Source organism: Cebus imitator, unplaced genomic scaffold (genome assembly GCF_001604975.1).
Source record: "Cebus imitator isolate Cc_AM_T3 unplaced genomic scaffold, Cebus_imitator-1.0 Scaffold324, whole genome shotgun sequence".
NCBI lineage: Eukaryota > Metazoa > Chordata > Mammalia > Primates > Cebidae > Cebus > Cebus imitator.
The window spans coordinates 1,742,765-1,762,919 of NW_016107639.1; the positions used below are offsets into that span (position 1 = coordinate 1,742,765).

Genomic DNA, 20,155 nt, shown 5'->3' on the forward strand with positions numbered 1-20,155 from the left:
CACAGAGAATGGGGACTCTGTACAGAATGAGGGAGAAAGTTCTACCACAGAGAATGGAGACTCAACAGAATGAGGGAGAACGTACTATGACAGAGAATGGAGACTCTCGGCAGAATGAGGGAGAAAGTTCTACCACAGAGAATGGAGACTCAACAGAATGAGGGAGAAAGTTCTACCACAAACAATGGGGACTGTCTACACACTGAGGGAGAAGGTTCTACCACAGAGAATGGGGACTCTCTACAGAATGAGGGAGAAAGTTCTACCACAGAGAATGGGACTTTGGTGCCCTACTTTCAATAATGGACACAACAGGCCGTAATCCCAGAACTTTGTAGGCTCAGGAGGGGGGATCACTTGAGGCCAAGAGTTCAAGACTAGTTGGACCAACATGGTGAACCCTTGTCTCTACAAAAAATATAAAAATTAGCTGGTGGTGATGGTGCAGTCCCAGCTCCTGAGGAGGCTGAGGCAGGAGAATGGCTTGAACCTGGGAGGCGGAGGTTGCAGTGAGCTGCGATTGTGCCACTGTACTGCCGCCTGGGTGACTGACTGAGACTCCATGTCGAAAAAAAAACAAAACAATAAAACAACTAGGCAGATAACCAGGAAACAGAAGACACGAACAATAATCTAAACCCACTGGCGCCACCAGGAGCAGCTCACACACTCCACCCACAGCGGGGTACACATTCTTCTCAAGAGTACAAGTAACATTCTCCAGGATGGGTTGCGTTCTACACCGTAAAACAAACTCAGGCGGGGTGAGGCCAGAGGCCTCTGTTTTAGCAACCACAGTGGGCCTTACGAGGAGGCAAGCAGACTTCTCAACGAGGCCTCAGGGCTGGGTGCAGTGGCTCAGGACTGCAAACCCAGCACTTTGGAAGCCTGAGGTGCAAGGATCTTTTGGGCCAAGGACTTCAAGAAATGGGCATCATTTATTCAGTCAGAGTCTGGGAATTAGGATTAAATTAGCAAAGCAGAATTACAGAAAGGGCTATTTACTTTTAAGTAAACTGCTAGGATTTTTTTAAACGTCAGTGTGAATGAACCTCACAGCCATGGTTGGAGCTCAGAAAGGATTTCCCTTTAGTTACACACCTGTGTCGGCACCTTATGACCTTCCTTGTAAAGTCCGGGGCGTTCCCAAGGATCCACAGCGTTGAGGGTCAGAGTTCCTGCACCACACTGTGACTTGTGAAAGTCTCTGTAGCCATGCACTTTCCCTGGAGCGTTGCTAAGGACTTCATTGGTTTCCCTGCCTAAATTCTTGGCCTGAACGCCCACTTCATGTGGTGCCACCATGTCTAAAAACTCAGATCACAATCGATCGGTCAACTTTCCTGCCCTAGACGTGTGCCCAGGGTCTCACGATCAAGGCCCAATTGCTCAGCATGGCCGCTGGGGTCCTTCAGCTCCCCCACGCCCTCCTGGAGAGGCCAACCAGGAACCTTCTCACCCAGAAGCCACTCCCAGTCATTCTCACCCTTCCACGACTGGAGTCATCTCTGCCCAGCCCCATCCAGTCAATCACCAAGTGCTTGCTGGACCCCAGTCCCCTCCCCTCCCTCTGCCCAGGGTCCTGATTGACCCTTTCTTTTCTGCTCTGTCTTGCAGGCTGGAGTGCAGTGGCATGAACAGGGCTCACGGCAGCCTCAACTTCCTAAGCTCAAGTGATCCTCCTGGCTCAGCCTTCTGAGTAGCTAGGACTACAGGCACATGTCACCACACCTGCCTAATTTATTTTATTTTGTTGTAGAGATGAGGTCTTGCTATGTTGCTCAGGCTGGTCTTGAATTCTTGGGCAACTCCAGGACACGGTTAAAGAGGTGTTTCGTAAGTAACAGCGTGGTGTAGGAACTCTGACCCTCAAATTTGTGGATCCTCGGGAACACCCCGGACTTACAAGGAAATTCAGAAGGTGCTGACACAGGTGTATAACTAAAGGGAAATCCTCCTTTCTGAGCTCCAACCATGGCTGTGAGGTTCATTCACACTGACTTAAAAAAAAAAAAAAAAAAACTCAGCAGTTTACTTAAAAGTAAATAGCCCTTTCTATAATTCCAGTTTGCTAATTTAATCCTAAATCCCAGACTCTGGCTGAATAAATGCCCATTTCTCCAGATGGGGAGTCTCTGGTCATCCTGGGCCTTCCCTGTTGGTTGGAAGGTGCCTCAGGAAGAAGGGGGTGGATCCACACTGGAATTCTGAGTTGAGTCAGACCCTCAAAGGGCCCTCATGGGAGCAGCTCTAAAGTGACCGCTGCCGTGGGCCAGAATGCAGAACTGCAGGAACAAAGCATTCGCAGCCAACTGCATTGTATTAAGTGATTTTCCGGAGCAGGAAGTTGCATCTGGCCTGCGGTTGGGCGGAGGGAGTAAAAGGGTGGGCGCACCCGCTCCTGGCCAACGCACCTGCCTGGGGGCCCCACGCGGCGCCGCGTGTGCCGAGCACTCCTGAGGGTGGAAAGCCCCACTCAGAGCAGGTGGCAGCGGCCCTCCGAAGACGGGACGGGACGGAGCTGGAGCTTTGGGGCCACTCAGCCAGCATGGCGTCTCCCCAGCAGTGGTGCTCACACGTTAGGTCAGGAAGCCCCAGCAACAGTGACTGCCCAGTCTCCAGAAAATACTGGACGGGGTGGATGAATACCCGAGCGCGCTGCAGGAGAAGGGATTTGGCACCCCAAGGGGCTTTTAAAACGGTAAGCTTCTAGGGGTGTATTTGCCCCAATAATCCATAGAAACAACAGTAATCTAAAAATAGTCTTGTTTTCTGTCCTAAGCTCCTTTTAACTTTGTTAGTCATCACCAATCCTAAAATAAAACCCGTGTAACGTCTCCCCTAGTAGCGGCTATAAACAAACCTGCGAGGAGGCAGGAGGCAGAGGAAGGGGCGCAGGGCGCGCGGGGAGCAAGGCGGGCGGAGCCGGGGCCCGCGGTGGCCGCAGAGGCCGGGCCGGGGCGCACAGGCCGGGCGAGCTGGCCGCGCTCGGGCCGCCGCCTCCGGAACTCCCAGCGCCTGGCGCGCGGCCACCGTGGTCCCGGCAACGGCATTAAACAGAGAGAAACAGACCCGGGATTCCGTCACCCGGGCGGGGGGATAAGGAGGGCTTTCAGCGCAGACAGGAAAACGGAGCTTTTCTGCAAGGGGTGAAAAAATTATTTATTGAAGGAGGAGGAGGAGGCAGCGGAGGAAGGGGAGGGGCGGGAGGAGGAGGAAGAGCGGCCGCCCCCGCCCCGGTCCCGGCCCCTCGGTAGCCAAGAGCAGCCAGGCCCGGTCGGTCCCCGGCTCGAGGCCCGCGGCAGGGTCGGGGTCTCCGTCTCCCACGTGACAGGCTGGGAGCGTCCCCCAGACCTGGCCCCGGGATTCCCTCCTCCCGGCGAGTCTCCGCCCGCCCCGTCCCAGAGGTGGGGGGAAGAGGGGCGGGGAGGGGGACGGAAATTCTCCCAGCCAAATCCTGGCTCCAGGCCTGGGGACACCGAGACTCGCGGCGGGAAGGTTTGGCGCTGGGGGCTGGGAGGGCGCGGCCCGGGCGTCCCCTGGCGGCCGCCTCTCTGGAGCCCCCGAGGCCTCCACCCCCGCCCACCCGCCTGGGCGCCCTCGCGCGGTCCCCTTCTCTCCTGACGCCCGGTGCCTCGGGCGGTGCCAGGCCTGGCTCGGCGCGCAAGGGGCCCCGCAGGTAGCGATCCCTGGAAATGGCCCCCACCCCGCTTCTCCGGGCGCGCGTCTCCAGGCCCAGGCCTGCGGTGGAAAAGCGGGTTCTATTGGTGCTGAGTCGGGGCGGCCGAATGGGGCCAGGCCTCGGGCTGCGGATGGACGGCTCTGGCCGCGCACCTTCACGGTTCTGCAGCTCCCGATCGCGTACCCGGCCTCTCCCGAGTCTTGGGCGGGGCTTGTGGGGGCACCCACGGGGCACGGTGCTCCCCCGGGGGTCTGCGGACCTCCAGGCCCCCGCCACAGACAAGATTTTTGCCTTTGGGTATCACATGAGGGTGTCGTGCGGTCGATTAATGATTTCTACACACCAGACACTTTAGCCTCCAACCCCCTCCATGCAAAGCCCACAAGAAAATGCGGTGCCGCGTTGGCATCTGAGCTGCGCCTGGGGAGACGCGGGGAGACGGGAAAGGGGAAAGTGTGAAGTGGCTGGGGCCGACCTCCCCGCCCGCAGAGCCGCGCGGTCGCGCCAGTAAAACACTCGTCCTCCCCTGCAGGTGAGCGCGTCCCTCGGCCTCCCCACTACGGCCCCGCCACGGCCAGTCTGGGTCGTGCAGATATTTGCAGAATAAAAATGACAATAACGACGTCCCGGGACGGCCACGCAATCTGTTAGTAATTTAGCGGGATGGGAATTTCCTTTCTAGGGCCTGCCAGTGAAGCGCTTTTCCAAATTTCCACAGCGGGGGAAGCCTGCGATTTTACATAATGACTTCAGCATGTCGGGCTTTTGCGGTAGCCCTCCCGGACCCCCCGACCCCCGCCTCTTTTCAAAGCAGGGCCGGCTCTCTCCGGACACCCGCGTGGACTTAGGCTTCCCGTCTGGCCTGTTCACCCTGTTTCCCCTGCCAGCCCCCGTATCCCCCCTGTACGGCCCCAGGCTGCCCTGCGCCCCCATCCCCTCCCCGTGTGCCCCCTCTTGTGCGCGCCCCTCCCCGTGCGCCCTGTCCCTGTTCCCTCCCGAACGTACCCAACGTACTCCTCCCGTGCGCGCCCCTCCCCGTGCGCCCCCGTCCCCTCCTGAGCGCCTCCCTCCCGCGCGCGACCCTCCCTGTGCGCCCCTGCCCCCGGGCGGGCGGCTGCCGCGGCGCGGGGAGAAGGGGCGGGCGCTCCGAGACTAGTCCCTGGGGCCCAGCGCGGGCCGGGGCAGCAGCGGCGTGATGTCACGGCAGGGAGGGGGCGCGGGAGCCGCCGGGCTGGCGGGGAGGCGGGGGAGGTGTTTTCCAGCTTTAAAAAGGCAGGAGGCAGAGCGCGGCCCTGCGTCAGAGCGAGACTCAGAGGCTCCGAACTTGCCCGCGGAGTCGCCGCGCCAGATCCCAGCGGCCGGGCGCGGGCACCAGGGCGGCGGGCGCAGGGGTCGGAGCCACCTTGCAGGTCCCAGGGCTGCGGCCGGGCCCCGCCACGCGCGCACACGCCCCCCAATGACTTTCCTCCCGGGCGCGCGGCGCTGAGTCCGAGGCGAGGGCTGCCTTTCCCGGAGACCCGACCCCGGCGGCTCCCGCGCCTCCTCCCGCCGCCCCACTCCCCGCCGCCGCGCGGATGCCAAGCACCAGTTTTCCAGTCCCTTCCAAGTTTCCACTCGGCCCTGCGGCTGCGGTCTTCGGGAGCGGAGAAACTTTGGGGCCTGCGCCGCGCACTATGAAGTCGGCGGAGGAAGGTAAGCCCCGCGCGCTCGCTGTCCCCGGAACACCGCGCCCCCCGCCCCGCTCCCGCCGCCCGCACCGAGGGTTCCCGGCCCCTGGGCGAGGCCGGCCGGGTCTGGGAGCCCAGGGAAGGGCGCGGTGCGGATCGGGAACAGCGTCCCCCAGCTCCCCGCACCCGGTTCCGAGCGCGCCTTCTTGCCAATAGGTGTCTCCTCTGCCCCAGCGCTGAGGGCGCCAGCCGGTTGGGCCGCAGCCGGTCCCGCCGAAGAACGGCTCCCAGGCCGGCGATTTGGGGACGGGTGAGGCTGGGGCCGGCGGGACCGCAGAGGACACGTGGGAGGAAGGGAGGCTTCCTTGGGAGTGAAGGATGCCCTGTGTCCTACGGAGCGAGGCAGGCCCACCCTTTGGCACCAAGAGCGCGGTTTGGGGTTCAGCACCTTCCCACCCCCACCCTGAGCTCGGGGCCGCCTCTCCCCCGCGCTGCGCTCCCGAGCGCCCCAGGGCCGAGCCCGTCACGCCGGCGCCTGAACCTGCAGAACCCAAAGCGCGGCCGCAGCACACCCCCGAATTTAAGACATTTTGAAACGCTATTCGCAAGAGTTCCAGCCAGAGAAGATGTTTCAGGCAAGTTTGAAAAGGGGCCACCAAGTTTCAAGTTGCTTCTTTATAGCGGAGAAAAAAAAAAAAAAAAAAAAAAAAGGCGGCACCATGTGGGTCCCTGAAACCGGGTGTCGGGGGCGCTGAGAGCCCCCTGCAGCGGAGCCTCACGTTCCAGCCCCCTCCCTTTAATCCGTCCGCTCCACACACCCCTGGGGAGGCCGGGTGGGCTCCTGCAGGTGCCTTTGAAAATACCCCGGGAGAGATGTGAGCGTCCTAGTCAGGGATTGGGGGTGCAAATGCTAATGGAAATTGGGAGACGCTTTTCCAGATTCCTCACCAGCTCTAAAATATTTTATGTGATTTTCTTAAAGAGCACCGGCACACCTGCCAATCTGTGCATTTCATAAGGGCTGACGTCCCTCCGAGCGCTGCCTCTTTCTGCGCGACGCTAATCACTGCGGGGCTTGCTGGAGAACTGGGCTCCGCAGCTCCGGAGAACTCGCTGGTCTCAGCAGAGCTGAGCGCTGGGCCATGAGCTCCACGGAGGGGATCCGAGTGGTCAGTGTCCTGAGCCTTACGAGGCGGGAGGCAGATGCGGCTCAGGCTGCTCAACATTTCATCCCGACGTTAGAAAAAGTTTGCATGTTTAAACATCATGGCCTGTGTCGATGTTTACACAATGTGATCTTGCTAGTAGCAGAGTTTTAAAATGTTTCTTGTTGGAGTTTCGGTTTTAAATCCTGGGACACTTATTCCCGGCGTTCATGCTCACTCCTTTCAGAAAGGCAGGTCTTTCTGAGTTCAGATCTAGGTACCTGAAGAGCCAGTGCCCGACCTGTAGTTAATAAGGAGCCCTTTTACCCTATGGGAAAAAAAAAAAAAAAACAGCGAGGATAGTGGCTGTTTTTCGTGTTTCCTACCGAAGGAAAGCAGCTGGAAAAGGCCCCGCTGCCAGGCAGTGGCTCCGGCTGTGAGCCCCTACCTGACATTGCGGTATTTGATGAGGGCTGCAGACTGAGCCGGCAGGAAAGTGAGATCCAGTCCTTAACTTAGGCCAGCATGGGCACGCGTGGCGTCAACACCGGCCATCGCTGAGGCCACCGGGAAAGCTCTGGGTCCTTCTGAGTAGGCCCCACGAGGCCGTCCTTGGCCCATCTGAGGACTTGGGCGCCTCCCCCGAGTCCCTCGGTTTCGGGCTCATCTGGGTGGAAGCTCATTAGGCACCGCGGTTGCTGATGGCCTAGACTTGCTTCCTCACGGAGAATGCAGAGGTGCAGGCCTGTAGGCAGCCACCCAGTCAGAAGTCGCTCCAGACAGAATGCCTCACGGGCTGGGGCAAACAAAGCTCACTCTGTTCTCTGCCACTTCACGGCGTTGTTTCCCAGTCCAGATTAGAAAGTGGCAAGGCGCTGGCACCCCGATTAATCACACCCAGTGGGTCTCTGCCTCCGCAGACATCCCCAGCCTCTGGTAGGATGTATCCAAGCTAAACACTTCCGTGGAGACACCCAGTGTCTAAGAAACGGGCAACTTTGAATATAGACCAATAGCTCTGAAGCATTTGCAGGAAGGCCAGCACTGGGGGGAGGGGAGGGCAGCCGCCCCACAGATCCCTCCTTTGGGATGGAGACCAGTGCAGCCCTAGGACAGCCCGGTGAGCCTCCATCCCTGCAGGGCCCACAGCCCCCGGGGCCACCAGCAGGCAGGACAGTTTAGCAAAAAGTGTCACTCTAAACAGATGATAAGGGCTGTCATTTGTGTATAATTTTTCAGTGGGAGTAAAGAGGTGGCTGGAGTTATAAAAAAAAAAAAATACTGGCCAGGTACCATGGCTCCTGCTTGTAATCCCAGCACTTTGGGAGGCCGAGGCAGGTGGATCACGAGGTCAATAAATCAAGACCGGCCTGGTCAACATGGTGAAACCCCGTCTCTGCTAAAAATACAAAAATTAGCTAGGCGTGGTGGGGGGGTGCCTGTAGTCCCAGCTACTCGGGAAGCTGGGGCAGGAGAATCGCTTGAATGCGGGAGTCCGAGGTTGCAGCGAGCCGAGATCGCACCACTGCACTCCAGCCTGGTCGACAGTGAGACTCCCTCTGAAACAAACAAAACTGTACAATGAAAAGGGAGAAAATGAAACAACGTGGCTTCTCGACAGAAAACAGAACTTCCACTTGCCCAAGGTCAGCAAAAACAGCAAACTGAAGCGAAACAACCCTCCAACATCCATGCAAAGTGAGGACTATTATTAGAAACTAAATCAGGCCGCGCCGAACTCTGGTTTATCGCTGGAGAACCCATCCATTGAAAGGGTCGCGGCGGGTTTCTGGCCTCTGGAAAAGGCAGTGCCGGCTGGGCAGGCCAGGCCGGACGCAGCGCTCCGATGAGTATTCAGGTGGCCAGGCTTGACACCCGCATCCCGCCCTCCGGGCCAACCCCTCCCTGCACATCCTCCCACCATCCTCCTGCTGTTCCCGATGTCCGGTTTACGCGGTGCCCAGACCCTGGCGGGAGTTAGAACACGCGGCTGGAGCTGCAGCAGCCCGGCCTTCCCGCTCCCCGCCGCGCACAAGCTTCGGGCCGCCTGGGGTGGGACCCGAACCCGCCTTCCTGCCCCGCTCAAGGAGGTCGTCTTTGGAGGTGCCCCTGGAAGGAACAGGTTCCCCGTGGGGCGGGGGCGCGCAGGGCGGGTGTTTTGAGGCCGGGTACCCGCAGGGGTTTGCAGGCCGAGGCGTGCGCCACGCACCCCGCGGGAAACCCTGCGCTTGCTGGCGCCGTCCGGCTGAAATCCGGGTTCCCAGCGTTGGCGACCTCAGGCTGGGTCGCCCCCACTTCCCAGGATTCCGCGGGGCGCACAAGTGGCCCTCGGGGGCCACTGGGGCCACCACTTTCCCGAGAAGGCCCAATTCCAAACTTAAAAAAAAAAAACTTTAAACAAATTCGGTCTCCCAGGGCGCAGCCTCGTGAGCCTGGTGCCGCCTGTGCCCCGGGGGCGGAACCGCGGGGTTCCGGGTCTTGCCCCCCCTTGGGGCCGAGCTGGCCAGGCCGGAGTGGCCGGGGGTCCCGATGCCCCCACCCCATGTCGGGAGGAGCCTGCGTCGGGCTGGGACCCCCAGAGCGCAAGAGGCCGGGGACCCCAGGGGTCGCACGCGCGCGCGAGGGGCGGGGGGCGCGGGAGCGACACGAGCCCTCGGCCTGCGCTCCGCCCGGGGAGTTTATTTAAAACTCGGAAGCCGGCGGCCGCGAGCCGGTTGTTTATGTAAACCCGGAAACGCCCCGGGGGGGCGGGGGCGGGGCGGTAACGGGGGAGGGGCGGGGGTCACGTTACGCGGAGGACGCGCGGCCAGCTCCGGGCGCGCTGAGCCCCGAGCCCCGAACCCCGGGCCGCGGCGACCTGGACCCGGTCCCGGCCCCGGCCCCGCCATGACGGGGCTGGAGGATCAGGAGTTCGACTTCGAGTTCCTCTTCGAGTTTAACCAGCGGGACGAGGGCGCCGCCGCGGCCGCCCCAGGTGGGTCGGGCCGGGAGGGCGCGGGGGGCGCGGCTGGTCGCGCGGTGCGGGGGGCGCAGGGCTGGGTCGGGGTTTCGGGGCGCCCAGGCCTCCTCTGCGTCCTCGTCGCTCCGCCGGGACCCCAGGAGTCCCCGGCGCGCCCCGGGCAGAGGCGCCTGCGGCCGGGCGGGCTTCGGTGCGGGACGTCCTGGGCTCGGACGTGGTTCCTCCCAGCGCTCGCGGCGGGGACCCGGGGGGAGGGCGCGTCCTGGGCGCCGACGTGGACGGGGTCGTTCGGGACAGAGGGTCGGCGGCGCTGCCGGAGGCGGGGAGGCCCCCAGCTCTCCCAGCCGACCTCCCCCAACCCGGCTACCCTCCTCCTCCCCGCTTCCCCCAACCACCCAGCCCCGCAGCCACCCTCCTTCCCCCGCAGCTACCCTCCCTCAGGCCCCGCTCCCCCGCCGTGCCCCCCACATCCCCGCAGACCCCTCTAGGTCTCCAACTTTCAAGTTTACCCCAGCTACTGTGACCCCAGTCTTTTTTTTCTTTTTCTCTTCTCTGGGTCAGAAATAAAGGTTCTAGGTAAACAAACAGCAGATAACTCCCTTCTCCTGAGTAGCCGTGATGGAGCTCAGTGGGCGTCCCTGGGCCTGTGCCCGGGCCCCTCTCCTGCTGCCCTGAGGGCTCTTCTGTCCAGGTCACCCCAGGCTGGTCCCCGTCCGCCCGTCTGCGCCCATCCCCAAGGCCTCTGTCGGCCCTGCCCGTGCGGAGGTGAAGCCAGAGGAGCTTGGCAGGCAGGGACCTCCGTGTCTGTAATGAGTGTCATATTTTCCATATCATTCACTACCCTCTTTTAAAGAAGTCTGACATCTTCATTATTTTTGAATATAAGTGCTCCAACCAGACCCGTGTTACCTGCGGCTGGTGACTCAACACTCCCCAACTGTCTTCCCCGCCAGGCCTGGGTTCTAGGTCTTTGGGGTCAGTGGGAGCCAAGGCAGGTGAGGGTGGGAGACCCGCCGAGGCCCTTCACAGCAGGGCTGGTGATGGTGTCGTTTTCCAGAGCTGGTTCCGGTCCTCCCAGGCTTGAGCCAGGGTGTTTCAGCAGGGCCTTCCACCTGGGCGTGCCACGCGGGAGTGTCGCCTACTCCTGACCTCTTTATGGGTGAAAGTTGGCCCCACACGAGTGTGGCCAGCGGGATGACCCTCTGGGATCTGTTGGGGCGGGGAGGCTGCCCCGGCTTGTGCATGGTCCAGGGTCGGGTGGGACCTCCCAGTGCACTCCCCGGTCATTCACAGTGTGAATCACTGACTGTGGGGCTGGGATAGGCACTGTGTGGCCAGAGCCCAGGGCCTGCACCCGGTCAGGGCCTTCGGGGCAGCGCACAGCCCCCGATACTGGGCCCCGGCTGGAGATTTCACTGCTTTGCCTCCTGGAAGGAAGCACAGGGGCCTGTTATCCCCACAGAGGGGGGTCTGTCACCTCCAGGCTGGGCTGTGCCGCACTGGGCACCGTGTCTGGCTCAGGGCAGGTGCTGAGTGCACGCTCAGTGACAGGGCAGCTTCCATGCCTCCATGCGCACGTGACCGTGGTCACAGCAGCCGCAGGGGAAGGGTGCCGCTGGCCTCCTCCTGGGACAATGCGCACGAAGCGCCAGGCTTATCCTAGAAGACACACAGGAGGTCAGTCTTTGTCCCTGGAGGCGTAGTCTCATGAGGGTGCCACAGTTTATACACCATTTTTAGGTGGGCGGGCTTCCTGCTGGCATCAGATGTGGGAACCCTGGTGAACTTGGGTCCCTCCTGACCCTGGAGCAGGTGGCCTCCTTCCAGGTGGGTTTAGGACACAGCCCTCCCCTGGCATCCACCAGGCTCATTCTCCCAAAACGCTCCTTGATGGTTTTGATGGAGCAGAGCGAGTGAAGCCGTGAGCCTCACCCTCGAGGCACCCTGGGCCTCCGGAACTGCTCCATTCCCTGGGAGCCCGGCAGAGCGGGGCTGCTCTGAAACCTCTCTCTGCTGTGTCCTGGCCCCTCCAGAGACCTCCGTGGTTTTAGGCTTGAGGGGTGTGGGCTCTGAGCACAAGAGGCCAGAGCTGAGAAGTGCCCCTTCCTGCTTTTATGGTGTCAACAAGTTGCTAGAAAAAGGCTCTTTGCCTGTCATGTATGTTACATGTGCACATTACGTGTTCCTGTGAGACAGCCAGGCTTTCTCCTTTCTATTACCATTATTACTGCATTTTGATGATGAATTATTCAGTGATATTATTTATATCACACTGTTAAATCATTACGTTAACTCTCCAGCCTTTAACGGTTGATAGAAACTGCTTCACATTGTTTTTGGAATGAGCCTGGATATAAATGAATAAATGATTGAATAAGTCTGAGATCAATTGCAAAGCAAGGTAGTACTAGGTTTTATAGATTATACTGAGCACAGAAAGTCAAACTTTGTTGTAAAGGAAGTGGCCAGCCCGGAGCCCCGGAGGCGGTCTGTAGGACCGGTCCCCTGAGAAGGGTCTGTGCCCCCTGGCAGAGCCGCAGGGTGGGGTGTGTGGCTGGGAGCCTGCCCACACGGCTGTGGCCCCACCCCTTCCATCTCGCCAGACTTAGGCACAGGTTTCACGTCTTCACTGGCGCTTTGAGGGAGGGGCTGTGTCTTGTTCTTATTTCGAAAGTGCTCAGCAGGTGCAAAGAATAGATAGTAAATAACCATTTGTTGGGACAGTGAAAAGAGAGTGTTGTAAATGATTTCCCAGGCAGGATGGGAGTGGCGTTTCAGCTTCCAGAGCCTCCTGTGCCCACCAGGAGCAGGCCCCGGGCTTCCCTCTGCAGAGAGAGGCCCCGCTCCCTTCTGGGTCTCAGGAAATAGCGGCTTCACTGTCAGCTGGGAGGCGGGTGTGCCTGCTTCCCGCCCCAGGGCTCCTGTTTTCTAAGTTATTTTGGCCAGCCTGGCTGCTGCCAGCACTGTCGCCGTGGCAACTCAGAGGAAATTGGCCAAGGCCTCTGTTTGGGCTGGAGCTTCCCTGGCAGTCGGGGCCACCCTCCGAACCTCTGTGCCCGGGTCTGCCGCCGACCTTCGTACATGGCTGGGGCATGTAATGGTTCACTTGTGGAAAGGGAACACCTTATGCAGAGATGAAGCTTTGGAAGCCTTTTATTCTCAAGCCTGTTTTCACCAAATAGGCTTTCTCTTCCCCAGCAGGGCCTGGGGTGCCCGTGGCTGGTCAGGGGCTACAGCAGGAAACCTGTGGCAGGGACACCTGGTGAGCAGAGAGAGAGGTCCCAGGACAAAGCTGAATTCAGGGGAAGCTTGATGAGCAGAAAGGTCCCAGGACAGAGCTGAATTCGGGGGAGGCCTGGTGAGCAGAGAGGTCTCAGGACAGAGCTGAATTAGTTCAGTGTTTGGGGAAAGCGTCCCTCCTGTTACCACGCACCGCTCACCCCCTGAGGTTCCAGAGGTGTTTCGTGGAGGGGGGAGTTCTCTCGCAGATTGGGATATTTCAGTTCTGTGTCATGCTTTTCAAAGAAAGACCCCCAGCTGGCCATGAGCAACTTGAATATTTTTTAATTCCTTGAAAACAAAGAGTTCAAAAAGGTGAATTCTCTTTAAATGACTTGTGCGTCCATCCAGGGGGAATTTTCCCGTCCCTCTAAGGAACGATGTCCCAGGCTGGGCCCCGGCCGGACGAAGGGCCCATGTAGAGGCGATGGTGCGTGTTCGTGGAACGTGAAACACTGTGTGTTTGCATGGTGGCGAGGCCACCCAGTTTGCCTTTTAAACTTTCTCGCTGGCAGACTGTTGGGGGAACGGCATCTGGGAAGCTGCTGCTGTCTGTCACACCGCGGGCCTGGCCATGTCCCCGTGCCACTGTGCGGCAGCGTCTCCAGCCTGCTCAGCACAGCGTGTCCAACGGCAAGCTCTTGCCATGTGTTGCTTCACTTCATTTTGTTTCCAGTACACGCACAGTTGTCATCTGGCCTCACCACAGCAGCCTCCGTGGCGGTCTGGAGAGGCAGTGGCAGTGCCCGGGGTTCGGCCAGCCTGGGGTTCAGCCCCAGCACGTGCTGAACGGGTGTTTCTTCAAATGAAGAATAACATTGTCTGTGATGGCGCCTCTCAGAGTTTGTGCAAGATGAGAGGTCTGCGGTGGCCGGCACCGGGATTCCTGTCAGCAGTGCTGGCCTCATGTGGCAGGGCACAGCGTGGCTGTCCTGCCCGCCCACGGCGATGAGTGAACGGCTGTCTGGGCAGCGTGTGGCGGTGTGAGGGGCAGGTGCCAGCCCCAGCGGGGCGGGTCTGCAAGGTTAGAATTCTGCCCCCTGTAGGGAGACCTGAGCGTGGTACTTCATGGATTAATTTGTTGACCCAATACGGTTTTTTTGTGGTTGTTCAGAAATGACAGTGATGTGTGGTTCTGAAGTGAGTTGTTTCTCAGAGTGAGGCAGAGCGCTTCTGCCGGGTCTGACGCATGGGACTTGTGCACCTGGGCTGGCCCAGGACTTCTCCTGCTCCCCGCTTGGGCCTCCGTCCTAGCACCCTGAAACCACCTGTGTGTCGGGGTTGCCAATGGCGGAGCGAGCCGGTGAGGATCAGGGGACTCGGAAGTGGGGAGCCAGCGCCGATGTTGGAGGGGCCGCGCTGTTGCCCTCTGTTAAGGATTTCGAATGTGCCCTCCGTGAGGGTGGTCTCGAATCCAGCTCTGTCTCCTGCTCACCTGCACCGTAGTTTGTAGTTTAATGAACCAGGCTCTTGGGCACCAGCAGCCAGGGAGTGCAGACGCCGAGCTCTGTAGCCACCGTCTGGCGTGACGCAAATCAGCCCAAGCCAGAATCGTCAAGAAAGTTACTGGGAATATTTTCTTTCCATGTAAATGTGATCCCTTTGAATAGTTAAATAACTCAGATTTGAATACGGTTTAGGTGGGTCATAAAACCAAATTCATTGGGAGCTAGGAGGGGCAGGGAGGGAGAGGGGCTCACAGCCACGGGCCCAGTGGGTGGACTCGGCCTCTGGGGGCAGCTTGACCCCCACCTTCTCCCGTTGTAGGAAGGAGAGGTAGCTACCCACGGCCAGTCCTCCAGGGACCGGGGCAAGGGAACCTCATGGAATTCAGGCATTTGAGGTTTCTTTTCGTCATTTGTTTAATTAGGGGAAACTCATGCTTAGATGAGCCCTTTTCATTTTTCAATAAAGGCTTTATGGTGTTTCTCTGCTTCATTGAATCCGGTTTTATTGCAATGCTTTAGTCTCAGTAAAGGCCCCCTGGTGCCCCGGGCATCTGAGCTGGCGGCTTGCACTTCCTGCTCTGGCTGCAGGAGTCTCCTCCTCTTCCTCACTTCCCCTCATGCCGGTCGCCACGCACAGTGCAGGCCTTCTCCCACAGCCCCAGAGGACCTGCACACACAGACCCGTCAGGCCCGCCTCTCCTTCCTTGCCCGTTTCATCTAGAACCTTTCAGTAATTGGCTGTAGTACCCCATGGGGCCCAGCTCTGGGCTTCGTCACTGCCGGGAGCCCAGTTCAGGGCTGAGTCCGGTGGGAGGGTGCGGAGAGGCCCCAAGACTTGCTCCGTGCATTGCTAGGGGTTTAAACAGTGCTTCAGAATTACCTTCCTCTCAGCACACGGTAGTTCAACTGTGGGATCAGCTATGTCTTCGAAATAAATATTCTTTTGATTGGGAACAGGAAGTGTAGGCATCTGGACAGTCATCACCTGCAGTTAAGCCTGCTTCGAGGTCTGGACAGTGAGGGGAAGTATGTGGAGCAGGTGGGCCTGGAGAGACGGCGGGAGGCCATGGATGCCTCCGGGAGGAAGTCAGGCCATGGGAGCCAGGCTGGGCCCCGCGGTGGGACCCACCGCCCGGGTGTCCCTCAGCTCACGGGTTGTGCTGTTGGCTCTCCTGGAGTGGATGACTGGTTCCCAATGCAATGTGATGTTTCTGCCCCATCAGGAGAACGGGCTTCTAGACATGTTAGTGGGGCCAGCACTAAGTGTGTCTGTAACGTGGGCAGCTGGAAGGAAGCATTTTTGGCTAAAGTATGGCTTTCAGACAACGTTCGGTGAGAATGCAGAGTAGCAAACAGGTGGCCGTGTGGTGCCGGTCTGGAACCCCAGGAGCCACAGGCCTGCACTTGGCAAAAGCCCCTTGCGGGTCCCTACCCCCCCTGCCTCCATCTGGCTGTATCCCTGCGCTTCCCAGGAGACCCTAGTGTAGGCCTGAGGGTTCTGCTTAGCTCTCACTCCTCAGTGCCTATATGGGGGTTACCCACACCTAGCTGCGGGGCCACCCATAGCGCTGGGCACTGGGCTGATGGCAGGACTGGCCTGCACAGGCACTCAGATGTGGGGGGCGCCAGGCACAGGAGGACCTGCCATGTGGCCTTGTCCAGTGGATCTGATGCAGCTGGCTCAGGGTTTGCACAGGACACAGAGGAGCCACCGTGACGCCCAGCAGAGCTCTCAGAGAACTGCAGCTTGCCTGACTGGAGCCCCTCAGGGGTCAGCAGCAGGTCCGAGGCCTTGGAGCTTCCTCGGAAGCCTCACCTTCTCCAGGAAGCCACTTTCCAGGCTCATTTTTACAGGGACGGTCATCTGAGTTTTAGTGTTGGATCCTAGCATTTGGCCTGAAGTGTCCTGTGAGTGTGGAGCCTGGGGACATGGTGGATGCCGCGGACGTGGGGGCGTCATCCCCAGAGCGGGCATCTCAGGCTGGGGAACACCTCGGGGAAGCTGTGTGTGTCCTTACCAGAGGCCCGGCTGGATGCTGGCCTTGGTGTCAGGACACCTGGCTGCAGCTCCACCCCCCGTCCCCACCAGTGGCTCTGGGGAAAGAAAGGCCTCCTAAATTTATTTATTTATTCATGTATTGATTTTTGAGACAGGGTCTTCCTGTATCGCCCAGAGTAGAGTGCAATGGTGCGATCTCAGCTCACTGCAACCTCCACCTCCCAGGCTCAAGCGATCCTGCTGCCTCAGCCTCCAGAGTAGCTGGCACTACAGGCACCTGCCACCACGCCTGGCTAACTTTTGGTATTTTTTTGTAGAGACGAGATTTCACCCTGTTGCCCAGGCTGGTCTCGAACACCCGACCTCAGGTGACCCGCCTGCCTCGGCCTCCCAAAGTTCTGGGATTGTAGGCATGAGCCACCGCGCCTGGCCACTTCCTTGATTGACTATTCCTGCCGGAGGAGACTGTACGGCTCCTGTCTCCTTGAGGGAGTTTCTTTATGATGGGGAGGGCGGGACTTGGCCTGGGCAGCACCATCCCCAAGGCGCTGAGTCTCGGCTAAGGGCCCTCCCTGTACACAGACATCCTGAGCAGGGCTCGCCTGGCACCCCGAGGGCTTCTGCGCGCACCTGTGCGGTGTGGCCGTCGCAGCTTCCTTCTCTTTGTCACGGCTCTGCCCCCCGAGTGTCTGGAATTTTCAGAAGGCAGCTGTGACCCTGGGGCCGAGGCCATGTTGTGTCCTCTTACAGGCGGCGTGCCGTGTTCCCTGCCGATCTGGGTGCTATGGCGACACCTGTTAGTAAGCCCTCTGGGGTTTGAGTTGCTGTTTTGAGACCCCAGGTTTTTTTCGCGTTTATCCTTGTTGGTTTCTGAACCATGGCTTAGCGGAAAGGCAGCAGTGTCCTTGAATAAAATATCTTCAAGCCAGTGTACTTACACCAGGAGATGGATATAGAATTTCCATGCACTTCTTTGTATTATTTAGAGGCCTGGGAATACTCATCTCTAGGCGTGTCATCGTAAGGCCCCGAGGTGTTGTAAAAGGTCGTTTCCAATCAGAAATCCAGAAGCACGTCTTTCCTGTTAAAATTACTAACTTCTCGCATAATGATTTTAAAAAATATTTTATTGAGCGTAATTAACACATAATAATTCTTAGATCTAGCTGCGTACTGGAATCTTCTGTTTTGTTTTAAAAGATGGATTCCTAGGCCGTGAGACAGTATCAGAATCTCCATGAGAAGGATTTCAGAGTCTATGTTTTCATCCAATCCTTGAGATGTTTTCTACGTAGCTGGTGATTAGGGCACCTTGACAGGAACAAGCCTATTAAAATTTCTTTACGTATCTAGGTCCTTAGATCTAAAACACATCCTTCTCTCCATCCATCCACACATCCATCCATCCATCTACCCATCGTAAAACCATCCATCATTCCTTCACCTCTGTTCATCATCTCTCTATCCCCATCCATCATCTTATTCATTCATCATCCATCCATCATCCATCATTCTCTATTCATTATCCATCCATCCATCACCCATCTGTCAGCCCTCCCTCCCCTATCCATCTCCATCCATGATCCAGCATCATCCTTCCATCCCCCACCCTCCCACTATCCATCCTTCATCCATCTACCCATCCATCCATCCATGATTCCTCCATTCCCCATCCATCCATCCATCATCATCCATCCATTCGTTCATTCATCCACCATTTATTATGCCTCCATCCATCCACCCATCCACCCACCCACCCGTCCACCCATCCACAATCCATCTGTTCACCCCTCATTCCTCCCTTGTTCATCCATCACCGTTCATCCATCCACCTCCATCGACCCTTCGCCCCCCATCCATCATTATCCATCCTTCTTTACCTGTCTGTCCACCTTCCGTTGTCCACCACCCAGCAAGCATCCATCCGTTAAACAAAAGGAACACATTTTAGGATGTGCCAGGCACAGTCTTTGGCTCTAATGCCAGTGGTGAGCTGGAGTAGAGTAGGCAGTCCAAATGCTCTGCCCCATGGAACTGAGGTTTCTGTTGTCAAGAGTGTGAGGTGAACGGGTGAAAACGTGAGATTGTGACACACGTCAGAGAAAACGTCAGCTGGAGGGCTGCCCAGTGTTGAGTTGGGTGTTACATGGAGAGGCTGGTTTTGGAGTGGAGAGCAACGCCCATGAGGACCCGGCCGCGTCTGTCTCTCTGGGAGGAACATTCGGAGGCTCTGCTGTTGTAGGGGGTGGGGGTGAGCAGCGAGGGCTCATGGGGACTTGTTGGCCGGGTGGGACAGGGGCTGTCACTTGGAGTCGCCTGGAGCCGTCAGGCAGTGGGGTCTCAGGGACGTTTGCCAGGGCCGAGGCTCCCTGGCCGTTGGCTGACGCCTGGGGCTGCTGAGTGGCCCTGGGTCCGTGGGTTTCTGCTTTGTGATGCCCAGCCCCTCATGCCAGCATCTGCTTCTTTTTCTCTCTAGAACACTATGGCTACGCGCCCTCCAGCGTCGGCCCTGCCCTGCGGCTGCCCACAACACACTCCTCCCTGCCGGCCCCGTGCCACGACCTTCAGACCTCCACCCCGGGCCTCGTCCTGCCGGCAGAGCACCCCGCGGGGTACGGGGCGGCTCTGGACGGCGGGCCTGCGGGCTACTTCCTGTCGTCCAGCCACGTCAGGCCGAACGGGGCCCCCGCCCTGGAGAGCCCGCGCATCGAGATCACCTCGTACCTGGGTCTACACCACAGCAACAGCCAGTTTCTCCACGACGCGGATGTGGAAGACGTCCTCCCCAGCTCCAAGCGCTCCCCATCCACGGCCACGCTGAGCCTGCCCGGCCTGGAGGCCTACAGGGACCCGTCGTGCCTGAGCCCGGCCAGCAGCCTGTCCTCCCGCAGCTGCAACTCCGAGGCCTCCTCCTACGAGTCCAACTACTCCTACCCCTACGTGTCGCCCCAGACGTCGCCGTGGCAGTCACCCTGCGTGTCCCCCAAGACCACGGACGCCGAGGAGGGCTTCCCCCGCGGGCTGGGGGCCTGCATGCTGCTGGGCTCCCCGCGGCACTCGCCCTCCACCTCCCCGCGTGCCAGCGTCACCGAGGAGAGCTGGCTGGGCGCCCGCTCCTCCAGGCCCGCGTCACCCGGCAACAAGCGGAAGTACAGCCTCAACGGCCGGCAGCCGCCATGCTCGCCCCACCGCTCACCCACGCCGTCCCCGCACGGCTCGCCGCGGGTCAGCGTGACCGACGACTCGTGGCTGGGCAACAGCACCCAGTACACCAGCTCGGCCATCGTGGCTGCCATCAACGCGCTGACCACCGACAGCAGCCTGGACCTGGGTGACGGCGTCCCTGTCAAGTCCCGCAAGACCACCCTGGAGCAGCCGCCCTCAGTGGCACTCAAGGTGGAGCCCGTCGGGGAGGACCTGGGCAGCCCCCCACCCCCGGCCGACTTCACGCCCGAAGACTTCTCTTTCCAACACGTCAGGAAGGGCGGCTTCTGCGACCAGTACCTGGCGGTGCCGCAGCACCCATACCAGTGGGCAAAGCCCAAGCCCCTGTCCCCCACGTCCTACATGAGGTGAGCCACTGGCCGGGGCAGGGTGTCTGTGTCTGGGGGCCGTGACTTGGGGCCTGGGGGGCAGGTGGTCCTCGTGGAGCCGGGAGGGAGGGTCTGCCCGGCTTTGCCCCCCGCTCCTGTGGCCGTTTCCCTGCAGGCCTCTGCCTCGACTGTGCGTTTCCGTCCGTACAGTCCCCGTCCTCTCGGATCAGGCCCTGCTGATGGCCTCATGTTGCTCAGTCTTTGCAAAGACCCATTTCAAATAGGGGAGCCTGCTGGCAGTCAGGGCTTCCACGTGGGAATTCCGGGAGCCGCCACCCACCCCTAAGGAGGACTCACACGCACACTTTCTTCTTCAGGGAATCGGCTGTGGCTGCCTCCCCCCCCAGCCTCCCCCCTCCACCTCCCCCCCAACTTGCCTCCCC

At 59.5% G+C, this 20,155-nt stretch overlaps 1 protein-coding gene across 5 annotated transcripts in view; it reads left to right on the forward strand.

The window, feature by feature from the left end:
- Positions 1-4,734: 4,734 nt before the first annotated feature.
- The window catches only part of NFATC1 (nuclear factor of activated T cells 1), a 129,346-nt gene continuing 113,925 nt past the window's right edge, over positions 4,735-20,155 (forward strand). For 2 of the 5 annotated variants that reach the window (XM_017504540.2, XM_037729925.1), the window contains exons 1-2: positions 9,247-9,468; positions 18,656-19,751. In XM_017504540.2, the coding sequence (XP_017360029.1) occupies positions 9,381-9,468; positions 18,656-19,751 (1,184 nt within the window). In that variant the 5' untranslated portion in view covers positions 9,247-9,380. Of the gene's footprint in view, positions 5,375-9,245; positions 9,469-18,655; positions 19,752-20,155 lie in introns of those variants that run through there. The other 3 variants (XM_017504539.2, XM_017504543.2, XM_017504538.2) reach the window with 3 other exon arrangements.